Source organism: Mustelus asterias, chromosome 6 (genome assembly GCF_964213995.1).
Source record: "Mustelus asterias chromosome 6, sMusAst1.hap1.1, whole genome shotgun sequence".
Taxonomy (NCBI): domain Eukaryota; kingdom Metazoa; phylum Chordata; class Chondrichthyes; order Carcharhiniformes; family Triakidae; genus Mustelus; species Mustelus asterias.
In genome coordinates, this window is record NC_135806.1 from 143,884,915 (window position 1) to 143,912,045 (window position 27,131).

The following is a 27,131-nucleotide window of genomic DNA, read 5'->3' on the forward strand; positions in this document are numbered from 1 at the left end:
ACCCACTGCAGAGGGGGGTCATACCCAGAGCCCTGTGTGAAGGCCGTGCGGTGCCTGGGTCCGGGGGTGGGGTGGGGGGAGGGGGTGGGGGGGTGGTTGGGGGGGTGAGGGGGATATTGGGGCAGAGGGATTCCACCCGCCAGCCGGGATTGCAATCAGCAAAAGGGTCAGCAGTGAAAAAATAAAATCAACTCCTAAAAATAAATTTATGATCCAGAATGTTTGAAAAAGACCAGCAACGACCTTGAGAACCGTGCCAACAAATCACATGCCTGAGGTACGGGTCCAGGCAGCCTGACACTGGGACACACAATTCAGTCTCTGACTCAATGGAAAATCAGCCTCTGACACTGGCAGCAGAGCTCACAATCGCTGGATAATCACTGACGCATTCAAGGGGAATGCGTCTCACTAAATCACCACCCCAACCCAAACACATCAAAGCAGCAGCCAGCAACACAATGCCTCACACCTCCTGTCCCCCCCACACCTCCCTGACCCTCCACACCTCCCTGTCCCCCCACACCTCCCTGACCCCTCCACACCTCCCTGTCCCCCCCGCCCCCACACCTCCCTGTCCCCCCCACACCTCCCTGACCCCTCCACACCTCCCTGTCCCCCCCCGCCCCCACACCTCCCTGTCCCCCCCACACCTCCCTGACCCCTCCACACCTCCCTGTCCCCCCCGCCCCCACACCTCCCTGTCCCCCCCACACCTCCCTGACCCCTCCACACCTCCCTGTCCCCCCCACCCCTCCACACCTCCCTGTCCCCCCACCTCCCTGACCCCTCCACACCTCCCTGTCCCCCCCACCCCTCCACACCTCCCTGTCCCCCCACACCTCCCTGACCCCTCCACACCTCCCTGTCCCCCCCCACACCTCCCTGACCCCTCCACACCTCCCTGTCCCCCCCGCCCCCACACCTCCCTGTCCCCCCCACACCTCCCTGACCCCTCCACACCTCCCTGTCCCCCCCGCCCCCACACCTCCCTGTCCCCCCCACACCTCCCTGACCCCTCCACACCTCCCTGTCCCCCCCACCCCCACACCTCCCTGTCCCCCCGCTCCCAAATTTTGCCATCTGCCATGGTGGGATTCGAACCCGGGTCCCAGAGCATTCCCCTGAGTTTCTGGATTACTAGCCCAGTGACAATACCTCAACACAACTGTCTCCCCCGGTCGAGCAGCAGCAGAGGATAATGGTGAATGAGACTCAGGGTGCGAAAGGCCCAGGACAGCAGAGTCCTGGATGACCTCGGGTTCACTGAGGTTCGAATGTGGGAGATCGGCTGGGAACGTTTTGGGATGGTGAGGTCTGGACATAAGGGTGGCACGGTGGTTCGTGTCAGGGACCCGGGTTCAATTCCCGCTTGGGTCACTGTCTGTGTGGAGTCTGCGCGTTCTCCCCGTGTCTGCATGGGTTTCCCTCCGGGAGCTCCGGTTTCCTCCCACACTCCAAAGACGTACGGGTTAGGGGGATTGGCCGTGCTAAATTGCCCCTTAGTGTCCCGGGATGTGCAGATTGGGTGGATAGGCAGAGTAAATATGTGGGCTTCTGGGGATAGGGTCTGGGTGGGACGCTCTGTCAGAGAGTTGGTGCAGACTCAATGGGCCGAGTGGCCTCCTGGTGCACTGTAGAGATTCTGTGATGTAACGAAGGAATGATGAGGGTTTCAGCAGGGAATGAGCTGGGACACAGGGTGAATGCAGGCGGACATGGTGATGCTGCAGGATCGGCTGAAGCAGAGTTCGTCAACAGTTCCCTCTGATCTCAGAGCGTCGCCCAGAAGAGGGTCCCGTTACACTCCCACCTCTGAGGGGCTGACCCTGGACATGCTGGGACCAGGTGGTCTCCATGGAAACCAAGCACTGCAATGAAACTCCACTTGGGCGTGGTTCTGTGACGGTGTTGGTATTTGGCTGATGTCGGGGTGGATCCTGACAGGGGGCAGTGTCTGCCACCTCAATCGTGGTGCCCGGCATCGCGGGGATGGAGGCCCTGACCCCACCCCCCCACCATCCCTACCACCACCCCCCTCCCCCAACCCAGCTGCCCCCCCCTCCCCCGGCCCACCTCCTGCAGTGGGTCTGAAATCAGCCCCCGATGCCCAATGGAATTCCAGCCCAGTCAAATAAACTGAGCAAACCCATCCCCAATGCGAGCTGTATCTGGTGGTTTACCCCAGTCTGGGATGACTGGGAGCCAATCATTGTTCTATCATTGAGACTAACTGCCCACTGCCAGCCGTTCACTGACCACTAACACCGCACTGACGGAAACTCACTCACCGGGATCATCCAATTGGCCAAATCCCCAAACTGGGAAACCTGCATACCACCAAGCATGGTCATATCCACATGACCCCTGCAGAGAAAGAGTCACAGATTGTAATCACACTCAGAAAAACAGATTGCAATCCGCCCCTCACTACCGCAAAGAAGCTGCTTCCCTCAAACTGATCGTATTCCTGCACTCACACATACACCCCCAGGACGGGTACAGCACGGGGTTAGATACAGAGTAAAGCTCCCTCTACACTGTCCCCATCAAACATTCCCAGGACAGGTACAGCACGGGGTTAGATACAGAGTAAAGCTCCCTCTACACTGTCCCCCATCAAACACTCCCAGGACAGGTACAGCACGGGGTTAGATACAGAGTAAAGCTACCTCTACACTGTTCCCCATCAAACACTCCCAGGACAGGTACAGCACGGGGTTAGATACAGAGTAAAGCTCCCTCTACACTGTCCCCCATCAAACACTCCCAGGACAGGTACAGCATGGGGTTAGGTACAGAGTAAAGCTCCCTCCACACTGTCCCCATCAAACACTCCCAGGACAGGTACAGCACGGGGTTAGATACATAGTAAAGCTCCCTCTACACTGTCCCCATCAAACACTCCCAGGACGGGTACAGCACGGGCTTAGTTACAGCGTAAAGCTCACTCTACACTGTCCCCATCAAACACTCCCAGGACAGGTACAGCACGGGGTTAGATACAGAGTAAAGCTCCCTCTACACTGTCCCCATCAAACACTCCCAGGACAGGTACAGCACGGGGTTAGATACAGAGTAAAGCTCCCTCTACACTGTCCCCATCAAACACTCCCAGGACAGGTCCAGCACGGGGTTAGATACAGAGTAAAGCTCCCTCTACACTGTCCCCATCAAACACCCCCAGGACGGGTACAGCACGGGGTTAGATACAGAGTAAAGCTCCCTCTACACTGTCCCCATCAAACACTCCCAGGACAGGTCCAGCACGGGGTTAGATACAGAGTAAAGCTCCCTCTACACTGTCCCCATCAAACACTCCCAGGACAGGTACAGCACGGGGTTAGATACAGAGTAATGCTCCCTCTACACTGTCCCCCATCAAACACTCCCAGGACAGGTCCAGCACGGGGTTAGATACAGAGTAATGCTCCCTCTACACTGTCCCCATCAAACACTCCCAGGACAGGTACAGCACGGGGTTAGATACAGAGTAAAGCTCCCTCTACACTGTCCCCATCAAACACACCCAGGACAGGTACAGCACGGGGTTAGATACAGAGTAAAGCTCTCTCCACACTGTCCCCATCAAACACTCCCAGGACAGGTACAGCACGGGGTTAGATACAGAGTAAAGCTCCCTCTGCACTGTCCCCCATCAAACACTCCCAGGGCAGGTACAGCACGGGGTTAGATACAGAGTAAAGCTCCCTCTACACTGTCCCCATCAAACACACCCAGGACAGGTACAGCACGGGGTTAGATACAGAGTAAAGCTCTCTCCACACTGTCCCCATCAAACACTCCCAGGACAGGTACAGCACGGGGTTAGATACAGAGTAAAGCTCCCTCTACACTGTCCCCATCAAACACTCCCAGGACAGGTACAGCACGGGGTTAGATACAGAGTAAAGCTCCCTCTACACTGTCCCCATCAAACACTCCCAGGACAGGTACAGCACGGGGTTAGATACAGAGTAAAGCTCCCTCTACACTGTCCCCCATCAAACACTCCCAGGGCAGGTACAGCACGGGGTTAGATACAGATACAGTGTGCTGGAATACTCCCCACTTGCCTGGGTGGGAGCAGCTCCAACAACACTCAAGAAGCACAACACCGTCCAGGACAAAGCAGCCGCTTCATTGTTAGCCCTTCCACAAACATCCACTCCCTCCCCCGTGTGTACCATTCTTCACTGTCACTGAGTCACACAGTAAACAGACCCCCGGAACAGCACGCTCACAGTAAACATACCCCCGGATCATGGCGAAGGACTCGTCACTGGAGAAGAAGGAAGCACCTGGCAACACAGTGACCGTCTCTTTACCTAATGGAGGCAAAACAGAAAGTTTCAATCCCAGTTTGGGCTCGACAGGAATAGATAAAGAGATAAAGGATATTAGCGTCCAGTGAATGGGAACTGGTGCCACAAAGCAGCAGCTCCCTGTCAGAGAGAACTGGTTCCATAGTGTCGGGGCAGCACATGGGGCACCCTCCATTAACATCCACAGCCTGTACGGGCATTGAACCAGCGCTGACATTACCCAGCACCCTGCCATCCAGCCAGCAGAGCTGACTGACCCTCCCATCGGGTTCCAGAGCCACCCAGTGCTGCACCTCCCACTTCCCCCGGGTTCCAGAATCACCCAGTGCTGCACCCCACCCCCTTCCCCTGGGTTCCAGAATCACCCAGTGCTGCACCCCACTCCCTTCCCCTGGGTTCCAGAATCACCCAGTGCTGCATCCCTCTTCCCCTGGGTTCCAGAGTCACCCAGTGCTGCACCCCACCCCCTTCCCCTGGGTTCCAGAATCACCCAGTGCTGCATCCCTCTTCCCCTGGGTTCCAGAGTCACCCAGTGCTGCACCCCACTCCCTTCCCCTGGGTTTCAGAATCACCCAGTGCTGCACCCCACTCCCTTCCCCTGGGTTCCAGAATCACCCAGTGCTGCACCCCCCCGCCCCTTTCCCAAGGGTTCCAGAATCACCCAGTGCTGCACCCCCCCGCCCCTTTCCACGGGTTCCAGAATCACCCAGTGCTACCCCCACTCCCCACGCCCTGGGTTCCAGAATCACCCAGTGCTACCCCCACTCCCCACGCCCTGGGTTCCAGAATCACCCAGTGCTGCATCCCCCTTCCCCCGGGTTCCAGAATCACCCAGTGCTTCCCCCCCCCCGCCGCGTTCCAGAATCACCCAGTGCTGCAACCCCTTCCCCTGGGTTCCAGAGCCACCCAATGCTGCCCCCCCCCTTCCCCCTGGTTCCAGAGCCACCCAGCGCTGCAGCCACCCCCCCCCCCCCCACCCCCACCTTCCCCCGGGTTCCAGAGCCACCCAGTGAAGTGAATCTGGTTCCGTTATGGAACAGCTCTGCTGGCTACTCCAGTGCTGGAGTAACTCCCGTCAGCCCCACCCTCACCATCTCCCCACCCCACAGCTCTTACCAGCATTAATCAGGTCTGCATCTTCCTCTCCCTGCAGTGGGTATGGCCCCTGTAAAGAGGGCGACAGTTAACCACTGGGTACAAATATTCAAATCACAGGCCCCACGTCCAGGTCTCCACCAGTCAGCATGCTCCCTTCATTCATGATGCTCATGCCCCCATTCTGACCCCCTCTATCTCAGCATAGCGACTGATATTTATTAGAATTTGCTCATCACCTCTGTGATGACAATAGTCCAGCTAATTTAGAGATACATATCTTTATGTTTAACGGTGAATGTTTAAAAATTCAGCTTTATTCTACAGGCAGTCAGTATGTCTGGGGGGAATGCAGCTCAGATGCTGGGAAAGCAGAATAATTACTCACTTTAACCTTGCAAGTGTTTATGTTAAGTGGAGTTAATGGATTTTTGTTTACTTAAGTTCCGCTGGGATTTCTGATTAGAGTGATTGACAGGGTCATGTGATCATGTGGTTGATGTGCAGTCCTGGGTCTGTAGCAGAGAGAAAAAGTTTTTGCAGAAAGCAGTTTAGTTTACAGGTGAAGCTGGTTGAGGTTTGAAGGATTTTGCAGGCGTCTGGAACTCTATCTCTCTCTGAAAGCTGAAGACTAAAGACTCATTAGAGCAAGTTTATCTGTGGTTGCTAACTGTATTAAAGTGACCATGTGGGCGGGATTTTACGACTTTGCTCATCCCAAAACCATAAAATCCCACCCGAGGTCAAGGGACCTTCCCATTGTCCGCCTCGCGCCCACTCTGATTCCCGTGGTGGGCAGGGCGGTAACATTCCTGCCTGCAAGTCTGTAAGAGGGATATTGCTCATTTGGAAATGAAACAGTGATAAGTTATAAATTAAAGTTGTTTCCTTTCATTTTTAAATATTGTTCCAACTGTTAATGATTAAGCTGCTTCATTTGTTAGTTATATTTAAACTGTGTTCTTAAATAAAGTTTGTTTTACTATAAAAGATCCTTAATTTGCCCGTGGAATTGCTTCTGGAGAGAAGTATCCTTTCCTCACATTGATGCTAAAATAGAAAAATAGTTGGGGTCTAGTCTGGCTGCATAATATACCTCGGGGTTCTGGTCTGAGATTCTGACAAAACTGGGGCCTTGTCCTGGATCCTAACACCTCCCTGGACTGAACCATTCCCTCTTTCTCAACCTTTCACCCAGCTGCTTCACTGATGTCCACTTTAGGGAAGGAAATCTGCCATCCTTACCTGGTCTGGCCTACCCGTGACTCCAGACCCACTGCATTGTCATGTCATAGAGGTTTACAGCATGGGAAACAGGCCCTTCGGCCCAACTTGTCCATGCCGCCCTTTTTCTTTTTAAAACCCCTAAACTAATCCCAATTGCCCGCATTTGGCCCATATCCCTCTATACCCATCGTACCCATGTAACTGTCTAAATGCTTTTTAAAAGACAAAATTGTACCTGCCTCTACTACTGCCTCTGGCAGCTTGTTCCAGACACTCACCAACCACTGTGTGAAAAAATTGCCCCTCTGGACCCTTTGTATCTCTCCCCTCTCACCTTAAACCTATGCCCTCTAGTTTTAGACTCCCCTACCTTTGGGAAAAGATATTGACTATCTAGCTGATCTATGCCCCGCATTATTTTATAGACCTCTATAAGATCACCTCTCAGCCTCCTACACTCCAGAGAAAAAAGTCCCAGTCGATCCAGCCTCTCCGTATAACTCAGCAAGGTGTGAGGTTGACCTTCAGCTGCCTTCTGCAATGGACGAGTAAACCACTCATTTCAAGGGCAATTAGGGATGGGCAACAAGTATCACCCCAGCCAGCAACACTCACATCACATGAAAGACTAAAGAAAACTTGGCAAATCTTAACTCTTTAAAAGCAAAATGTAGAAACACACAGAAGGGAGCAGCACTGGTTCCCGGAGCAGTTTCCAAAAGCTGGAGGTTAAAGAATGTACCTCGTCATTGTCACTCTGAAAATTAATATTAATTATTATTAATAGGAATTATACCACGGTGCAGACAACACAGCAACTGTGACAGCATTCCGCCCACTGCCCGCCCCGTTCTTACCAATCCCAGAACGCCATTCTCACTCTGCAGGTGGACGGTGATGTCAGGACGGATGAAGTTACTGGCCAGCATGGGCATTCCAATACCCAGGTTTGCTGAAATGAGGCAGTTAAGGATAACACACAACTCAAAAACAGGTGTACAGTAACTAACTCTAATCTGGTACCGCTCGGTTCCTGTGTGAGTGAGTGCGCCTCATTATCAGTGTGTGAACGAGTGTTTGCTGTCCCCCTTGGTTCAGGGGTCAGTCCCGAGGGGGGCACAGTCTTAGGTCGAGAGGCAGGAGGTTCAGATAGGATTTGAGAAAAGACTTTTTCACTCAGAGGGTGGTGGGAATCTGGAATGCGCTGCCTGGGAGGGGAGTGGAGGCTGGAAACCTTACAACCGTTAAAAGGTATTTGGATCAGCGCTGGAAACATCATAACATTCAAGGATAGGGGACAAGTGCAGGCAAATGGGATTAGCGCAGGTTTAGTGGGAGCTGTTGGTGCAGACTCGATGGGCCGAAGGGACTTTTCTGCACTATCTGACTCTATGGCCGGAATTCTACCGCCCTGCCCGCTACGGGAATCGGAGCGGATGAGGGGCGGACAATGGAAAGGTCCGTTAACCTCGGGTGGGATTTCACGGTTTTGGGATGAGCGTGGCTGTAATATCCCACCGGACGGCTGTGTGAGAGTGAGTGTGTCATTATCAAGCTGAGTGAGTGTCATTTCCAGTTCCTGTGTCAGGCGATCAGGATTTGAGTGGAAAAGCCGTTTGGAATAATGAAATCCATCTGTTTTGGCAGGACCAATCCCATCGACTCTCCCGGGCCCTTTCGCCCCCTCCCAAATCCATCTGTTTTGGCAGGGCCAATCCCATCGACTCTCCCGGGCCCTTTCGCCCCCTCCCAAATCCATCTGTTTTGGCAGGACCAATCCCATCGACTCTCCCGGGCCCTTTCGCCCCCTCCCAAATCCATCTGTTTTGGCAGGACCAATCCCATCGACTCTCCCGGGCCCTTTCGCCCCCTCCCAAATTGATTTTTGTCTACCGATCTCCTGACTCCATTTAACCCAGCCTCAATGTTCTCTCCTGCAAATCATCCTCCAGATGAAGGAGACTCAGTCCTAACTTCCCAAATCCCTGTATCTCCTGGGATTTCAATCCTTACCACAGGGGACATTCTGCCTGGGTCAATGTGTTACCCTCGTCCATCTACAGAAAACCAAACTGACCCTTAACCATTGTCAGAGCCAAAATTCCCAATGCACTGAAACATCTTCAGAGCTCCTCTGTCATCTCCCTCGGACAGTCACACACATTCGAGGGACAGATGTGGCTGTTTGTAATCTATCCAAACACGACATTGTATTCACTAGAATGATAATACCAACACCCTCCTGTGATTACAGACAAACACTGGCTTCACTGACCCAACAACGTGATCCCCAGATATCTCTCTTGTTCACACTCGAGTCAAGGAGTTGGGAAGTCTTGCTGCAACTGTACACGATACCGGAGAAACCACATCTGGAGCACTGGGAGCAGTTTTGGTCCCTTTATTTAAGGGAAGATATTTAATTGGAGGCAGTTCAGAGAAGGTTCACTGGGATGATCCCCAGTATGGAAGGATTGTCTTATGAGGAAAGGTTAAACAAGTTGGGACTCTACTCATCGGAGTTTAGAAGAATGAGAGATGATCTCGTTGAAACATAGAGGATTCTGAAGGGGCTTGACAGGGTAAATGCTGAGAGGATGTTTCCCCTTGTGGGAGAGTCTAGGACCAGAGGCCAGAGTCTCAGAATTAAGAGGGACCAGTTTAAGACTGAGATGAGGAGGGATTTCTTCTCTCAGAGGGTTGTTTTCATCTTTGGAGCCCCTTGTCACAGGGAGCTGTGGGGGCAGAGTGCTTGTGTATATTTAAGGCTGAGATAGATTGTTGATCGGTAAGGGAATCAAGGGTTACGGGGAAAGGGCAGGAAAGTGGACGCGAGGAATGTCGGATCAGCCATGATCCTATTGAGTGGCAGAACAGGCCTGAGGGGCTGAATGGCCTACTCCTGCTCCTATTTCTTATGGTTTCATGATACACAATTTCATCCACAATATTCCCCCAATCTCTCGACTCTTACAAAGCTGGAATCTGTGTGAGAAGACATGAGCATGGTGGAAGGATACCATACATACCATCCTCAAACTCCAGTGCCGCTCTCCGAATGATCCGTTCCCTGATGATGTCAGCTTCAGTTTTCGGTTTGGGTTCACAAGCTTCCGTCTTTCGAAGAGTGAGTCTCTGAACGTAAAGAACAACTTACAAGTACTGCAGTGGAGAAGCTTCCGGAAGGAACCAGTGTGGGGGTCGACACACTTAAAAAGGTCACTGCCGCAGGAAAGTTCCAGGTTTCAACCTGAACGTGGGGTCAGGAGAAAGATGCCAAGCAAGAGGAGATGTGGGAGGCAAGTTTTTTACACAGAGGGTGGTGGATGTCTGGAATGCGCTGCCCGGGGAGGTGGTGGGAGCGGGTACCATAGCGGCATTTAAGGGGCAACTAGACAAATACATGAATAGGATGGGAATGGAAGGATACGGACTCTGTAAGTGCAGACGGTTTTAGTTTAGGCAGACATCATGATCGGCGCAGGCTTGGAGGGCCGAAGGGCCTGTTCCTGTGCTGTGCTGTTCTTTGTTCCCAGGACGATTGAGACTAAATCATCAGGTCTCTGCCCCAGCCCAGAGTAGGAACCCATCAGGAGGTAAATAATCTACAAGTCCCCAAGAGTGGACATGCCACCCGGCCAGCCAGGCTCTGCTCTTTGTTTCCGAGTGACATCATTCTCATGTTGGGTTCTGCTCCAGTTCAGAATGATAAATTGCAAAGTTATCGGGGCCACGCCAGAGTGGAAAATCAGTCTCTGCCAATCACACCCTCACCCCACCCAGCAACCATCTTCATAGAACATAGAACATAGAAAGTCACAGCACAAACAGGCCCTTCGGCCCACAAGTTGCGCCGATCACATCCCCACCTCTAGGCCTACCTATAGCCCTCAATCCCATTAAATCCCATGTACTCATCCAGAAGTCTCTTAAAAGACCCCAACGAGTTTGCCTCCACCACCACCGACGTCAGCCGATTCCACTCACCCACCACCCTCTGAGTGAAAAACTTACCCCTGACATCCCCCCTGTACCTACCCCCCAGCACCTTAAACCTGTGTCCTCTCGTATCTTCCTTCTGGGAAGCTACTCAAATCTCCACACATCCCTGATATTTACCCAGCAATGGGGAATCGGGGGGGGGGCAGAGGGTGGTAACATTCAGTAATGTGACTGCACCTGTAGCCCAGAGGTCTGGGCTAATACTCCAGAGAGATCCCACAATGACAGCTGGGAAGAATTTCAATTCAACAAATAAATCTGGAATAAATTTGCATATCTTAATAAAGATTATTAAACTCCTGGTTCATTGACTAAAAACCCATCCAATGTGTCATGAATGCCTACTCCACAAGACAATGATATTGCAAATTGCCCCTTCCAATTTAAAGTGAAAGGAAATTCTGGAAAAGGTGTAATTGGACTTCCTGGGAAAGAGCTCAGTTTGGAGAAAGGCTCCTATGATTTTAAGTTGCCACAAGGACAGGAAGGCCATTGGAAACCGACTGAGGTTTAAAACCACCGCTTCTCACACCTCTCACTAAATATACACAACTTTCAGAACAGAATCTGCTTTTGTGGAAGAGGAAAAAGCTTCTTGCAGAGGAGGGCCAGCAGGATGCTTTCAATGGTTCAGTTTCTGTTCAAAAGGTAGGGAACAGAACAGGGGGGGGGGGGGGGGGTAATTGGATTTGTCGAGGTGTGCCTTGCCGATAACTGTCTCGAGGAAAACTCAAGTGGAGTGGAGCGACTGTTGAAGGTCCTTGCAAACTCCGCTTGGCGGAGAAAGATGAACTGCTGCAGGAAGGAAGGAGGATTTTGAGCCTGTCCCGGCAATGCTACATATCAGTGTGGTGCAGAGTGCAAGTGTTTTGCGAGGCATAACTTGTTATATTAGTTTGTTAACATGAAACTTAACTTTTCTCCAGTTTGACGCATCAGTTGTCTGTTATTTCATGTTTGAGCTACTTTGATTTGAGATTATTTGTTACAGGAAATATCTTAAAAAGTAGAATCTTGTGATTTGGTTTGGTCATTTGGGAAGTTTATCACGGTTAAGAAGTTAGTGAACAAGACACTCTGCTGCACCAATCAAACGACTACAGGAAGTGCTGTGGGTGCACAACACATGGATTACAGTGGTTCACCTTCACTGTCTCAAGACCAGTAAGAGAGGGGTAATAAATACAGGCTGTGCCAGTGACCCTCACTTCCAAGAACAAACCAAAAAAAGAAAATGCTTGACATCTTTCACAAAGAGTCTCTGAGTTTCAGTAATTGCTTCAAGTGTCGCCTCTTTATGCAATCTTAGAATCACAGACTTCTTACAGCACACAAGTAGGCCATTCGGCCAATCACATCTGCACTGGCTCTGCAAAGGAGCAGTTCAAGCAGTGCCAACGACCAGCGCCGTTTCCCAGTGCACTCTCCCTTTTCAGATAATAATCCAATTCCCCCTCCACCACACTCTCAGACAGTGCATTCCAGATCCTAACCACTCGCTGTGTGAATCTGTCTCCACCACACTCTCAGACAGTGCATTCCAGATCCTAACCACTCGCTGTGTGAATCTGTCTCCACCACACTCTCAGACAGTGCGTTCCAGATCCTAACCACTCGCTGTGTGAATCTGTCTCCACCACACACTCAGACAGTGCATTCCAGATCCTAACCACTCGCTGTGTGAATCTGTCTCCACCACACTCTCAGACAGTGCGTTCCAGATCCTAACCACTCGCTGTATGAATCTGTCTCCACCACACTCTCAGACAGTGCATTCCAGATCCTAACCACTCGCTGTGTGAATCTGTCTCCACCACACTCTCAGACAGTGCATTCCAGATCCTAACCACTCGCTGTGTGAATCTGTCTCCACCACACACTCAGACAGTGCGTTCCAGATCCTAACCACTCGCTGTGTGAATCTGTCTCCACCACACTCTCAGACAGTGCATTCCAGATCCTAACCACTCGCTGTGTGAATCTGTCTCCACCACACTCTCAGACAGTGTACTCCAGATCCTAACCACTCACTGTGTGAATCTGTCTCCACCACACTCTCAGACAGTGTACTCCAGATCCTAACCACTCGCTGTGTGAATCTGTCTCCACCACACTCTCAGACAGTGTACTCCAGATCCTAACCACTCACTGTGTGAATCTGTCTCCACCACACTCTCAGACAGTGCATTCCAGATCCTAACCACTCGCTGTGTGAATCTGTCTCCACCACACTCTCAGACAGTGCGTTCCAGATCCTAACCACTCGCTGTGTGAATCTGTCTCCACCACACTCTCAGACAGTGCATTCCAGATCCTAACCACTCGCTGTGTGAATCTGTCTCCAGCACACTCTCAGACAGTGCATTCCAGATCCTAACCACTCGCTGTGTGAATCTGTCTCCACCACACTCTCAGACAGTGCATTCCAGATCCTAACCACTCGCTGTGTGAATCTGTCTCCACCACACTCTCAGACAGTGCGTTCCAGATCCTAACCACTCGCTGTGTGAATCTGTCTCCACCACACTCTCAGACAGTGCATTCCAGATCCTAACCACTCGCTGTGTGAATCTGTCTCCACCACACTCTCAGACAGTGTACTCCAGATCCTAACCACTCGCTGTGTGAATCTGTCTCCACCACACTCTCAGACAGTGTACTCCAGATCCTAACCACTCGCTGTGTGAATCTGTCTCCACCGCTCTCTCAGACAGTGCATTCCAGATCCTAACCACTCACTGTGTGAATCTGTCTCCACCACACTCTCAGACAGTGTACTCCAGATCCTAACCACTCGCTGTGTGAATCTGTCTCCACCGCACTCTCAGACAGTGTACTCCAGATCCTAACCACGCGCTGTGTGAACCTGTCTCCACCACACTCTCAGACAGTGTACTCCAGATCCTAACCACTCGCTGTGTGAATCTGTCTGCACCACACTCTCAGACAGTGTACTCCAGATCCTAACCACTCACTGTGTGAATCTGTCTCCACAGCACTCTCAAACAGTACATTCCAGATCCTAACCACTCGCTGTGTGAATCTGTCTCCACCGCACTCTCAGACAGTGTACTCCAGATCCTAACCACGCGCTGTGTGAACCTGTCTCCACCAAACTCTCAGACAGTGTACTCCAGATCCTAACCACTCGCTGTGTGAATCTGTCTCCACCGCACTCTCAGACAGTGTACTCCAGATCCTAACCACTCGCTGTGTGAATCTGTCTCCACCACACTCTCAGACAGTGTACTCCAGATCCTAACCACTCGCTGTGTGAATCTGTCTCCACCACACTCTCAGACAGTGTACTCCAGATCCTAACCACTCGCTGTGTGAATCTGTCTCCACCACACTCTCAGACAGTGTACTCCAGATCCTAACCACTCACTGTGTGAATCTGTCTCCACAGCACTCTCAAACAGTACATTCCAGATCCCAACCACTCGCTGTGTGAACCTGTCTCCACCAAACTCTCAGACAGTGTACTCCAGATCCTAACCACTCGCTGTGTGAATCTGTCTCCACCGCACTCTCAGACAGTGTACTCCAGATCCTAACCACTCGCTGTGTGAATCTGTCTCCACCACACTCTCAGACAGTGTACTCCAGATCCTAACCACTCGCTGTGTGAATCTGTCTCCACCACACTCTCAGACAGTGTACTCCAGATCCTAACCACGCGCTGTGTGAACCTGTCTCCACCAAACTCTCAGACAGTGTACTCCAGATCCTAACCACTCGCTGTGTGAATCTGTCTCCACCGCACTCTCAGACAGTGTACTCCAGATCCTAACCACTCGCTGTGTGAATCTGTCTCCACCACACTCTCAGACAGTGTACTCCAGATCCTAACCACTCGCTGTGTGAATCTGTCTCCACCACACTCTCAGACAGTGTACTCCAGATCCTAACCACTCGCTGTGTGAATCTGTCTCCACCACACTCTCAGACAGTGTACTCCAGATCCTAACCACTCGCTGTGTGAATCTGTCTCCACCACACTCTCAGACAGTGTACTCCAGATCCTAACCACTCACTGTGTGAATCTGTCTCCACCACACTCTCAGACAGTGTACTCCAGATCCTAACCACTCGCTGTGTGAATCTGTCTCCACCACACTCTCAGACAGTGTACTCCAGATCCTAACCACTCGCTGTGTGAATCTGTCTCCACCACACTCTCAAACAGTACATTCCAGATCCCAACCACTCGCTGTGTGAATCTGTCTCCACCACACTCTCAAACAGTACATTCCAGATCCCAACCACTCGCTGTGTGAATCTGTCTCCACCAAACTCTCAGACAGTGTACTCCAGATCCTAACCACTCGCTGTGTGAATCTGTCTCCACCGCACTCTCAGACAGTGTACTCCAGATCCTAACCACTCGCTGTGTGAATCTGTCTCCACCGCACTCTCAGACAGTGTACTCCAGATCCTAACCACTCGCTGTGTGAATCTGTCTCCACCACACTCTCAGACAGTGTACTCCAGATCCTAACCACTCGCTGTGTGAATCTGTCTCCACCACACTCTCAGACAGTGTACTCCAGATCCTAACCACTCGCTGTGTGAATCTGTCTCCACCGCGCTCTCAGACAGTGTACTCCAGATCCTAACCACTCGCTGTGTGAATCTGTCTCCACCACACTCTCAGACAGTGTACTCCAGATCCTAACCACTCACTGTGTGAATCTGTCTCCACAGCACTCTCAAACAGTACATTCCAGATCCTAACCACTCGCTGTGTGAATCTGTCTCCACCGCACTCTCAGACAGTGTACTCCAGATCCTAACCACGCGCTGTGTGAACCTGTCTCCACCAAACTCTCAGACAGTACATTCCAGATCCTAACCACTCGCTGTGTGAATCTGTCTCCACCACACTCTCAGACAGTGCATTCCAGATCCTAACCACTCGCTGTGTGAACCTGTCTCCACCAAACTCTCAGACAGTACATTCCAGATCCTAACCACTCGCTGTGTGAATCTGTCTCCACCACACTCTCAGACAGTGCATTCCAGATCCTAACCACTCGCTGTGTGAATCTGTCTCCACCGCACTCTCAGACAGTGCATTCCAGATCGTCTGTGAACAAGGTTCTCCTCGTGTCTCCTTCACTCCTTTCACCAATGGCCTCAGATCTGTGTGCTCTGGTTTCTGATCCTTCCAGCAATGGGAACAGTTTCTCTCTATCGACTCTGTCCATTTCCCTCGTGATTTTGAACACTTTGATCAAATATCCTCAGCCTTCCGCTGCAGCTTCCTCAGTCTGTCCTCATATCTGAAGTTTCTCATCCCGAGAATCATTCTCATGAATTTTTTCTGCCCTCTCCCAGCTGCCTTCACATCCTCCCTATCGTGTGGTGCTCAGAGCTGGACTCGATACTCGAGTGGAGGCTGAACCCCAGTGATTCATTCAAGTGCAGCTTAACCTCCTTGTTCTTCTACTCTGTTCCCCTATTAATAAAGCCCAGATACTCTCTGCTTTATTAACTGTTCTCTCCACCTGTCCTGCCACCTTCGCACATACGCCCAGGCCCCTCAGCTCCTGAACCCCTTTTCGAATGATCCCCTTTATTTTATATTGTCATCATACTTCCTTGCATCAGATTTCATCTGCCACCTGTCACCCAATCCCTCGTCCTGTCTCTGTCTGCCTGAGGTTCTGCACCACCCTCACAGTTTGCAATGCTCCCAAGTTTTGGACCATCTGCAAATTTTGAAATTGTGGCCCTGTTTTTCTCTTTATTTGTTTATGGGACGTGTGCGTCACTGGCTGGGCCAGCATTTATCGCCCATCCGTGAAGACATTTTAAGTCAACCACATTGCTGAGGAGCTGGAGTCGGATGTAAGCCAGACCAGGTAAGGATGGCAGATTTCCTTCCCTCAAGAGAACCAGATGGGTTTTTACGACAATCGACAATGGTTTAATGGTCGTCATTACTTTTAATTCCAGATTTTTATTGAATTCAAATTTCACCATCTGTACCATCTCAGAATTTCCCACGTAGCACAGGACATGCACTTGAAAGGATGGATGGGCCCCGTCTCTTGCAACATAAGAAAACTTGACAGGCAAACAGCAGCAGATCACCTGTTTTTGACAGAATTGGCAGGGGACCCGGGCAGAACGATGTGTCGCTTCTTTCAATGCTGCCAGAGGATCGATACCATCTGTCTGAATGGGCAGATAGTCTCGGCGGAAAGATGGCATCTCTGTCACGACTCCCACACATCTGCAGGTGTCGTGCGTTGTACTGCGGGGGGACGGGCATGCAGAGGGACAGTAACCGGGTGAACAACACCGAACCTGCAGTTTTCAATCAACTAAAGAAAGACATGAACTGACATTGATCAGCCATGATCGTGATGAATGGGGCAGCAGGCTCGAAGGGCCGAATGGCCTCCTCCTGCTCCTATCTCCTATGTTTCTATATTATATCCAGTTCTGAAATGTGGGATCTTGCTGTGTACAAGCCAGCAGCTTTGCTAGCTCCGAGACAGATGATGAACTCCCACGTAAACACAGCTTGTTTTTTCAGGTTTGTAAAAGTAACAATGTCCTGTGTAAAATCATTCACTCTACCCTGCTCACCTCAATCCTCTTCTCATACTGACTTCCCTTGATGACCCTCTGGACGTATATACTGGGGATGTGAACATCTTCCGGTGCAAACGCTCCCGTCTCAACAATCTCCTCGACCTGTTTAACACAGAACAGGAGGTGCTTTCATCAGCTGTGCCTTCCTCCACTTCCTGTCATTTACCCAACCTCTCCCACTTCACACATGATTGGATTCACAGCTGTTGACTCCAGAAATAGTTCACCCAACTGATCGTTCTTTAACTGTGAACACAGACTGCGAGTGTGTCACTGCCCTGAGACACAGTGCAGTGGATATCAGCACACGGAACACAATTCTACCGCACACAGTTAAATATTGCAGCATTTTGTATGCAAGTCCTCTTCAGAAGCAGGGACACAGAGTGCCACTCAAACTCAGAAAGACCAGAGAATAACAAATAAAAACATTCCCACCATGCAGAGGAGAGAGCGCTGCTCAGATTGTGCACACTCAGTGTAGAGAAGGCCCTTCTCTCCATTTAACCCATGCTGTGCCTGCCCTGGGAGTGTTTGATGGCGACAGCGTAGAGGGAGCTGTATCTAACACCGTGCTGTACCTGTCCTGGGAGTGTTTGATGGGGACAGTGTAGAGGGAGCTTTACTCTGTATCTAACCCCGTGCTGTACCTGTCCTGGGAGTGTTTGATGGGGACAGTGCAGAGGGAGCTTTACTCTGTATCTAACCCCGTGCTGTAACTGTCCTGGGAGTGTTTGGTGGGGGACAGTGTAGAGGGAGCTTTACTCTGTATCGAACCCCGTGCTGTACCTGTCCTGGGAGTGTTTGATGGGGAACAGTGTAGAGGGAGCTTTACTCTGTACCTAACCCCGTGCTGTACCTGTCCTGGGAGTGTTTGATGGGGACAGTGCAGAGGGAGCTTTACTCTGTATCTAACCCCGTGCTGTACCTGTCCTGGGAGTGTTTGATGGGGACAGTGTAGAGGGAGCTTTACTCTGTATCTAACCCCGTGCTGTTCCTGTCCTGGGAGTGTTTGATGGGGACAGTGTAGAGGGAGCTTTACTCTGTATCTAACCCCGTGCTGTACCTGTCCTGGGAGTGTTTGATGGGGGACAGTGTCGAGGGAGCTTTACTCTGTATCTAACCCCGTGCTGTTCCTGTCCTGGGAGTGTTTGATGGGGGACAGTGTAGAGGGAGCTTTACTCTGTATCTAACCCCGTGCTGTACCTGTCCTGGGAGTGTTTGATGGGGACAGTGTAGAGGGAGCATTACTCTGTATCTAACCCCGTGCTGTACTTGTCCTGGGAGTGTTTGATGGGGGACAGTGTAGAGGGAGCTTTACTCTGTATTTTACTCACTGAAGTATCCCTTTATTTCCCAGTATTGGTTCCTATGGGATGAATATATTTGCCATCAGTGAGCTGGGATGCCTCATGTTGCTGGGAAGTGGTGTCTGGGAATGGAATGGGGGACGGTTTAGTCTGTGCACGCTGCCTGGTCTGCCAAGGCCCGGTGCTGCAGAGCGTGACTGAATTCAACAAGCGATGAAACTGTGACTCTTCAAATAACATTTCAGCTCACTGCTAATCAAAACAAACAAGGTGAAACTTTAACCCAATTCCCCGTCTGTGTTCAGCCCCTCACTGCAGTTCCAGATATTACTCTCTCCCAGACACCTATCAGTGACTAATGTGCTGCTTGGTTGCTAGGTTACCTCCCTCTTCATCCCCATTCTAAATGCCTGGTGTTTATAATTCACAGCGACTCGGAGATGGGATTGATGGCTGTACTTAGCGACATGGTCATGAGCAGGATTCAGAGTTGCTTTATGAACCCTTTGTCTGACTGGCGGAAGCAGCCACACTGTCTGCCTCAGTGAAGCTCCATCCGCAGGGGGAGGAAGAAGCTTCCACCTTTAACGTTCGGCTCGTACACACGCACGCCACGGGGACTGCAGTGCTCGAGTGCGGCAGCTCACCACCCCGGGAGAGTCATTCGCGATGGACAATTAATTCTGCTCCGCAACCGCCACATCTCATAAAAGAATTTTTAAAATGTGCACAGACACATATGATCATCAGTGATATGAGCTTGTGTTGTTCAATGGAACCCTCCTGTCTGCTCTGTTATTCAATAAGATCGTGGTGGATCTTCTTGCCTTGTTTTTAAGGCAAGGATAGATAAATTTTTTGAACAGTAAAGGAATTAAGGGTTATGGTGAGCGGGCGGGTAAGTGGAGCTGAGTCCACAAAAAGATCAGCCATGATCTTATTGAATGACGGAGCAGGCTCGAGGGGCCAGATGGCCTACTCCTGCTCCTAGTTCTTATGTTGTGTCCCCTCTGCCACTTCCTAAATTATCTCCAAATCCCTTCACACACATAAATTCTCCGTTTTAAATACATTCAAAGAGGGAGCATCCTCAACGTTCCGGGCTGGAGAATTCCCAAGATTCACAGTCTCCTGCTGAAGACATGAAGACCTTTCTCCCCATCTCCGTCCTCGATGGCCAATTCATTCTGACTCTGTCACCCCCCCAGCCAATAGGAACACCCAGTCTGCATCTCCCCCACCAAGCCCCGGAAGAATTTCCTATCTTTCTCCTACATTCCATGCACACTCGCTCGCTCACACACATACCTCCACCACAGTCACTTTGGCAGCTTTACACATGGGCTGGTTAAAATTCCGTGCAGTTTTCCTGAAAGGAAAGGTATAGGTGTGAGATGGCAGACCTGAGCACTGAGCCAATCCCAAAGCAGTCTGCAAAGGCCACCTGTGACCTCTGCTTGAAAGGTGGATGCATTGCCGACTGTGCTGTAACCTGACAGAGTGCATGTACATCACAGGATCCCGACAGTGCAGGATGAGACCATTCGACCCATCGGGTCTGCACCAACTCTCCGACAGAGCATCTTACCCAGGGCCACCCACCACCGTATCCCCGTAATCCCACACATTTAACTCAGTAATCCCCTTAATTTACACCTCTTGGGACATTAAGGGGCAATTTAGCACGGCCAATCCACCTAACCGACACATCTTTACCGAGGAGTATGGGAGGAAAGCGGAACACCCGGAGGAAACCCACGCAGACACGGGGAGAATGTGCAAACTCCTCAAGGACAGTGACCCGAGGCCAGAATTGAACCCGGGTCCCTGGCGCTGTGTGGCAGCAGTGTTAACCACTGTGCCACCGTGCCGCCCATGTCACTCCCACCCTGGACACACAGAGACCTGCGAAGGTCAGCCCTACAGGTACCCAATACCCACCCCCCCCCGCTTTATGCAGCAAGGGGCCATTTTGTATGTGTCACCCAAAATAGTTGCCAGGCAACCATTTGGCCATGGAAGAAATTACATCAATCCTGACCCCACACTAAAGGTTGATATTGTAAAAACCCATTTAAAGACTGACATATGAGGAGAGATTGAGTTGGTTGGGATTGTTTTCACTGGATTTAGAAGAATGAGGGGGGTTTCGCAGAGACTTATAAAATTCTAACAGGACTAGACAGTGTCGATGCAGGGAGGATATTCCCGATGGTGGGGGAGTCCAGAACCAGGGGTCACAGTCTGAGGATTCAGGGTAGACCATTTAGGACGGAGGTGAGGAGACATTTCTTCACCCAAAGAGTGGTGAGCCTGTGGAATTCATTACCACAGGAAGTAGCTGATGCCAAAACATTGAATGTTTTCAGGAAGCAGTTAGCACTTGAGGCGAAGGGAATCGAAGGATATGGGGGATGGCGGGATCAGGCTATTGAGTTGGATGATCAGGCATGATCATAATGAATGGTGAAGCAGGGCCAATGGGCCGAATGGCCTACCCCTGTTTCTATTTTTATGTTTCTAATCACAACGGGTTCCAGACAGTCACTTGCGAGTACAGAAGTTGAATATTGCTGGAAAGAGAGACACGTTGCTGAAGTTTTTCATTTTGCACTCATCAGGACAAACACAAGAGTACTGAATTTCAAACAATCATGAAGATTCACATTCCGGGAGAGAGTTCTGAGTGGCTGGACCCTACTCTGTAAACAAAAGGAATATGTCCAAACCTTGCGCCTCCTTCCAATTACCCAGAGGCTTGGACACCAACAGTTCTTTCTCCATGGCAACACCTTGGCCAACCAGGGTCAACTTGTCAACCACCCAGCATCTCGTTCCTCTGTAGAAATAATTTTTTTATTCATTCATGGGACATGGGCATCGCTGGTTGGGCAGTATTTATTGCCCATCCCTAGTTGCCTGAGGGCAGTTGAGAGTCAACCACATTGCCGTCGTCTGGAGTCACATGTAGGCCAGACCGGGTAAGGATGGCAGATTTCCTTCCCTAAAGGGACATTAGTGAACCAGATGGGTTTTTCCGACAATCGACAACGGTTTCATGGTCATCAGTAAATTCTTAATTCCAGATATTGAATTCAAATTCCACCATCTGCCGTGGCGGGATTTGAACCCGTGTCCCCAGAACATAAGCTGAGTTTCTGGATTAATAGTCTAGTGATAATCCCCCGAGGCCATCACCTCCCCGAATTGTGATTGTTTGAAATTTGGTATTCTTGCATTTGTCCTGATGAGTTCAAGCTGCAAAATTTCAGCAACATTCCTCTCTTTAGCAACAGGCTCCTTGGGCACAGGGGGCCAATAGTTCGATGTGTGGCCAGAATTGAAGCAACAGCTCAAACAGAGATCCTTGTTCTGGTATCCTGGAGAGGGCAGCGACCTTTCATCTCAATGACCTTGTCCTTAGCGGATAAAAGCATCCAGTTGTTGACAGGTTGACTGGGTTTACCGCAGTATAATTAACAATGAGCTGGAATATCACTGATAAAAGAGATATTCTGATAAAGCTTTGTATCTGATACTCACCAGGACAGATTCACAAGAATACCAATTCTAACGGAACAATTTATACAGCTTGAAAAGAGTGCGGATTAGTTGGCAAGTGGTATCTGATTGGCCGAAGAGTCACTACGGGGGATGAACCAGGGAATGGCTATCCTGAAGCTTTTGCTTCATTGAAAAAAGTGCAATGTGTGGACGCACTTGCCGCGATTCTCCCAAAAAGGTTTTGTGGGAAAACTGGTGTAAATCATGATTGTTTTTTCAGTGGGAGTTCAGACTGGAATCTCCCACACTCTGTGCAATGCAGGGGGCACAATCGTGAATCTCATTAGAAACCCAGGGGATCGGGACCTATTCGTGCCGGAGTCTGGCAGTTCCGGAACTCTGCGCACGCGCAGTGACCCCGATCTGTCAGTCTCCCCGTTTGCTGGCCAGCTCTGCCCGGGACCCTCACAGTGCTGCCCCTCCAGCGCCCCCCACCGCCCCTCCCCCCCCCCCACCCTACCCCCCCCCCCCCACGGCCCGATCGTGGCCCCCACGTCCATTCGCAGGCCAGCCCCAAACCCCTCCCCCCATCCCGTTCTGGACAGCCCGATCTCCAGCACCACCCCTCCCCCCCACAACCCCTCCCCCCGTCCCGTTCTGGACAGCCCGATCTCCAGCACCACCCCCGCCCCCCTGGCAGACCGCTCCCCGCCAGGCTGGCCAACCCCCCCCCCCCCCAACCCACCCCGTTTGCCGGCCTCCCTCCTGCCCCCATTGATCGCAACAGAACAGAGGCAGCAGGACCCCCCCCACCCCCTAGGCCCCACCCCCAGCAGCCCCCAGGCCCCGCCTCCTTGGCAATGCCCAATGCCAAGGTGCCCCCAGACTGGGGCACTTTGCCCCTTTGGCAGTGCTGAGGGCACACACTGGCACTGCCAGGGTGCCCATGCCCAGGGGCACCAGCCCCCACCGCCCCTCAGGGTTTCATTTGCCCTCCCTTCACTCCAGGTGGAGATGTCCTGCTAGTTCTCCGAAAGTGGGGAGCTCGTCTGAACCCCATGGGTGGGAGGTGCTCGCGGGCTCGGAGAATTCACTCCCGGGCCCGATAATCAGATTTAAATTACATTAAAAGTAGATTTAAATCACTTTCCTGGCGTTCCCGCTGTTTCCAGCGCAGCTCGAACTGCGCCGGAGATCCGGCGCTTGGAAATGCGCGCACGGTGCGAACGGATGCACGAATCCCGCGGATCGGCGGATTCTCTCAGCCCACTGTGTTAATTTGTTAGAGACGGGAGTTTTGCCCCTGCTATTTGTGTTTCAGGGTGTAGTCTGTGACTATATGTAGCTCTATCCGGTGTGACTGCGTCACCCTCCGAACCTGACTGATCTTCCACTGTTTGTCCGTGTAATTCTCCACACAATCAGGACTGTTTAGCAGCTGTTGTCCAATCATAGCGAATGTTAGAGGCTGTGTTTTGGGTTTTGTAAACTCAGGCTGGTTGGGACGTGTTGTGTGATACAATCCGCCCACCGCCAGCCTTCGGGACTCACAGTCCACATACCGGGCACCACATTGGCACTGAGATTCTGGAGCACATTACTCACATGTGAGAGAGCTGGAATGTGCTTCTGGCTCGATGGCAGCATCCTGTTTGCTGGGAATGCCACTCACGTCGTTCCTGTAAAGAAGCCGTGTGAAACATATAGCTTCACCCGTTGCTCAGATTTTCGAGATACCGTGCCCTTCCGGGGCACTCAGAGGTAAATGGGGCATTTTCCTGGACTGAAATTAACCGGTTGAGGAGTTGGTGTGATATACAGCGAGTAAGCGACGATGTGATCTGGGCAGCCAGCGCGCCATAGGATGGTTTTGACGTGCCCTATTTCAGCATCAAGTTTGAACGGTGAGCAAATGGCTTGGCCCCAGTTTACGAGGTTAAGACGACATTTAACTTCTCACAAACTGACCCTCCCACCTCAATCCCATAAGACAGGAACAGAATTAGGCCACTCGGCCCATCGAGTCTGCTCCGCCATTCAATCATGGCTGATATTTTTCCCATCCCCATTCTCCTGCCTTTTCCCCATAACCCCTGATCCCCTTATTCATCAAGAATCCTGACCCGGGTCCCTCTCAGTTCAGTCCTGCCCAACCGCATCTGAACAGATTACCTGAACACAACGTTCCCAGCCCGATCAGCCTTCCAGGCCTTAATCAAAGCAAAGTCCCCCGTGATCCCTTTCTCCATGATATAGTGTCGACCATTAAATTCCCTCACCTGGGGGAAAAAGAAAACAAAATGATATCAAACCCCCGCATCTTATCACAACTCACACAATACAGACTGATTCAGAATAAACTGAACACGGGCACTTTTCTTCCAAGTAAAATGGAGTTGAGAGGTCAGGTGGCCTTTTCTTTTCAGCCAATAAACATGGAGGTACACAGGGCTAACCTTTGTGTCTGAACAAGTTATTAAAATGCAAACAAACTTGTGGGACATATCTTTGAGAATTGATGAAAATACAGCTGACCTTGTCTGTGGCCTGCTCCGAATCATGAAAGAAATTGTTTTCACGATGCTGCCTGCAAACCTCTCAGCTTTGGAGCTGAAATCAGGGGGTGGCTGTGAGAAAAAGGCGATTCCATCACAACATTACGTGAGTGGGTGGAAATCGGATCCCATTGTTTAACAATGACCTGGGCATCAGGAATCATTTGCAGAGACAACGGAGTCAAACACTCTGGTCACAGGACAGAAACTGGGTTTTTGATAGGAACGTTTATTAAGGCACGGTGGCACAGTGGTTAACACTGCTGTCTCACAGTGCCAGGGACCCGGGCACGGTGACACAGTGGTTAGCACTGCTACCTCACAGTGCCAGGGACCCGGGCACGGTGACACAGTGGTTCGCACTGCTGCCTCACAGCGCCAGGGACCCAGGCACAGTGACACAGTGGTTAGCACTGCTGCCTCACAGCGCCAGGGACCCGGGCACGGTGACACAGTGGTTAGCACTGCTGCCTCACAGCGCCAGGGACCCGGGCACGGTGACACAGTGGTTAGCACTGCTGCCTCACAGTGCCAGGGACCCGGGCACGGTGGCACAGTGGCTGGCACTGCCACCTCACAGTGCCAGGGACCCGGGTTCAATTCCCGGCTCGGGTCACTGTCTGTGTGGAGTTTGCACGTTCTCCCCGTGTCTGCGTGGGTTTCCTCCGGGTGCTCCGGTTTCCTCCCACAGTCTGAAAGACGTGCTGGTTAGGCTGCATTTACCCAAACAGGCGCCAGAGTGCGGTGACTAGGGGAATTTCACGGTAACTTCATTGCAGTGTTAATGTAAGCCTGACTTGGAACTAACAAATAAACTTGAGTTTTACATTTTGGAGCAGGATGGAAGAAAGATCCAGAGCAACAAGGACACAAGACACTGCACCACCACCAGGCAGAGAACCCAAACTTAGAGTCAGACAGTCACAGAGGTTTACAGCATGGAAACAGGCCCTTCGGCCCAACTTGTCCAAATTGTACCCGCCTCTACTACTACCTCTGGCAGCTTGTTCCAGACACTCACCACCCTCTGTGTGAAAAAATTGCCCCTCTGGACACTTTTGTATCTCTCCCCTCTCACCTTAAACCTATGCCCTCTAGTTTTAGACTCCCCTGCCTTTGGGAAAAGATATTGACTATCCAGCTGATCTGTGCCACTCATTATTTTATAGACCTCTATAAGGTCACCCCTCAGCCTCCTACGCGCCAGAGAAAAAGTCCCAGTCTATTCAGCCTCTCCTTACAACTCAAACCATCAAGGCAAACTTGGCCTTCTTTGTTTAAAAAGGGCTGCAGGGAAAAGCCTGGGAACTACAGGCCAGTGAGCCTCACATCTGTGGTGGGTAAATTGTTGGAAGGTATTTTGAGAGACGGGATCTACAGGCATTTAGAGACGCAAGTACTGATTAGGGACAGTCAGCATGGCTTTGTGAGTGGAAAATCGTGTCTCACAAATTTAATTGAGTTTTTTGAAAGGGTAACCAAGAAGGTAGATGAGGGCAGTGCAGTTGATGTTGTCTACATGGACTTTAGCAAGGCCTTTGACAAGGTACCGCATGGCAGGTTGTTGCATTAAGTTAAATCTCACAGGATCCAGGGTGAGGTATCCAAATGGATACAAAATTGGCTTCTTGACAGAAGGTGGTTGTAGAAGGTTGTTTTTCAAACTGGAGGCCTGTGACCAGCGGTGTGCCTCAGGGATTGGTGCTGGGTCACTCATACTTCTCATCAGAGATACAAAAGTGTCCAGAGGGGCAGTTTTTTCACACAGAGGGTGGTGAGTGTCTGGAACAAGCTGCCAGAGGTAGTAGTAGAGGCGGGTACAATTTTATCTTTTAAGAAGCATTTAGACAGTTACATGGGTAAGATGGGTACAGAGGGATATGGGCCAAACGCGGGCAATTGGGAATTAGGCGGCATGGACAAGTTGGGCCGAAGGGCCTGTTTCCGTGCTGTAAACCTCTATGACTCGAATTGCACATCAGTGCCAGGGTCCTCACAATAGTCGTTCGACTGCCTTCAACCTGAGAGAAACAAGAGAGGTCTGCGACAAACACAGCAACCATGTGTCGTTCAACCTCCAGATTCATCATCATTAGTCCAGGATAACAGGAGTTACAGACCTTCCAAGACTTCATCTTGGGGGACAAAGAACATCTCAACTTTTACAATCTCAGTGCACATGACCTTTCACTATCATGGGTGGGGGAGGAGGGGGGGAGGGGTGGAGGTGGGGGGAGAGCAGAGGGGGGGGGGGGTGGGAGGGCAGAGGGGGGGAGGGCGGAGGGGGGAGAGGGAGGGCGGAGGGGGGGGAGGGCGGAGGGGGGAGGGAGAGCGGAGGGGGGAGGGAGGGCGGAGGGGGGAGGGAGGCCGGAGGGGGGAGGGAGGCCGGAGGGGGGAGAGGGAGTGCAGAGGGGGGAGGGAGGGCGGAGGGGGGGGAGGGCGGAGGGGGGAGAGGGAGGGTGGAGGGGGGGAGGGAGAGCGGAGGGTGGGAGGGAGGGCAGAGGGGG

At 51.4% G+C, this 27,131-nt stretch overlaps 1 protein-coding gene across 1 annotated transcript in view; it reads right to left on the reverse strand.

Moving 5' to 3' along the window:
* The window catches only part of oxct1a (3-oxoacid CoA transferase 1a), a 416,864-nt gene that overhangs the window by 346,227 nt on the left and 43,506 nt on the right, over positions 1 to 27,131 (reverse strand). The window contains exons 6-13 of the mRNA XM_078213895.1: positions 24,242 to 24,348; positions 19,874 to 19,934; positions 17,250 to 17,357; positions 9,668 to 9,782; positions 7,505 to 7,599; positions 5,442 to 5,490; positions 4,256 to 4,328; positions 2,267 to 2,367 (exon numbers count right to left, since the gene is read on the reverse strand). Of these exons, the coding sequence (XP_078070021.1) occupies positions 2,267 to 2,367; positions 4,256 to 4,328; positions 5,442 to 5,490; positions 7,505 to 7,599; positions 9,668 to 9,782; positions 17,250 to 17,357; positions 19,874 to 19,934; positions 24,242 to 24,348 (709 nt within the window). The remainder of the gene's footprint in view (positions 1 to 2,266; positions 2,368 to 4,255; positions 4,329 to 5,441; positions 5,491 to 7,504; positions 7,600 to 9,667; positions 9,783 to 17,249; positions 17,358 to 19,873; positions 19,935 to 24,241; positions 24,349 to 27,131) is intronic.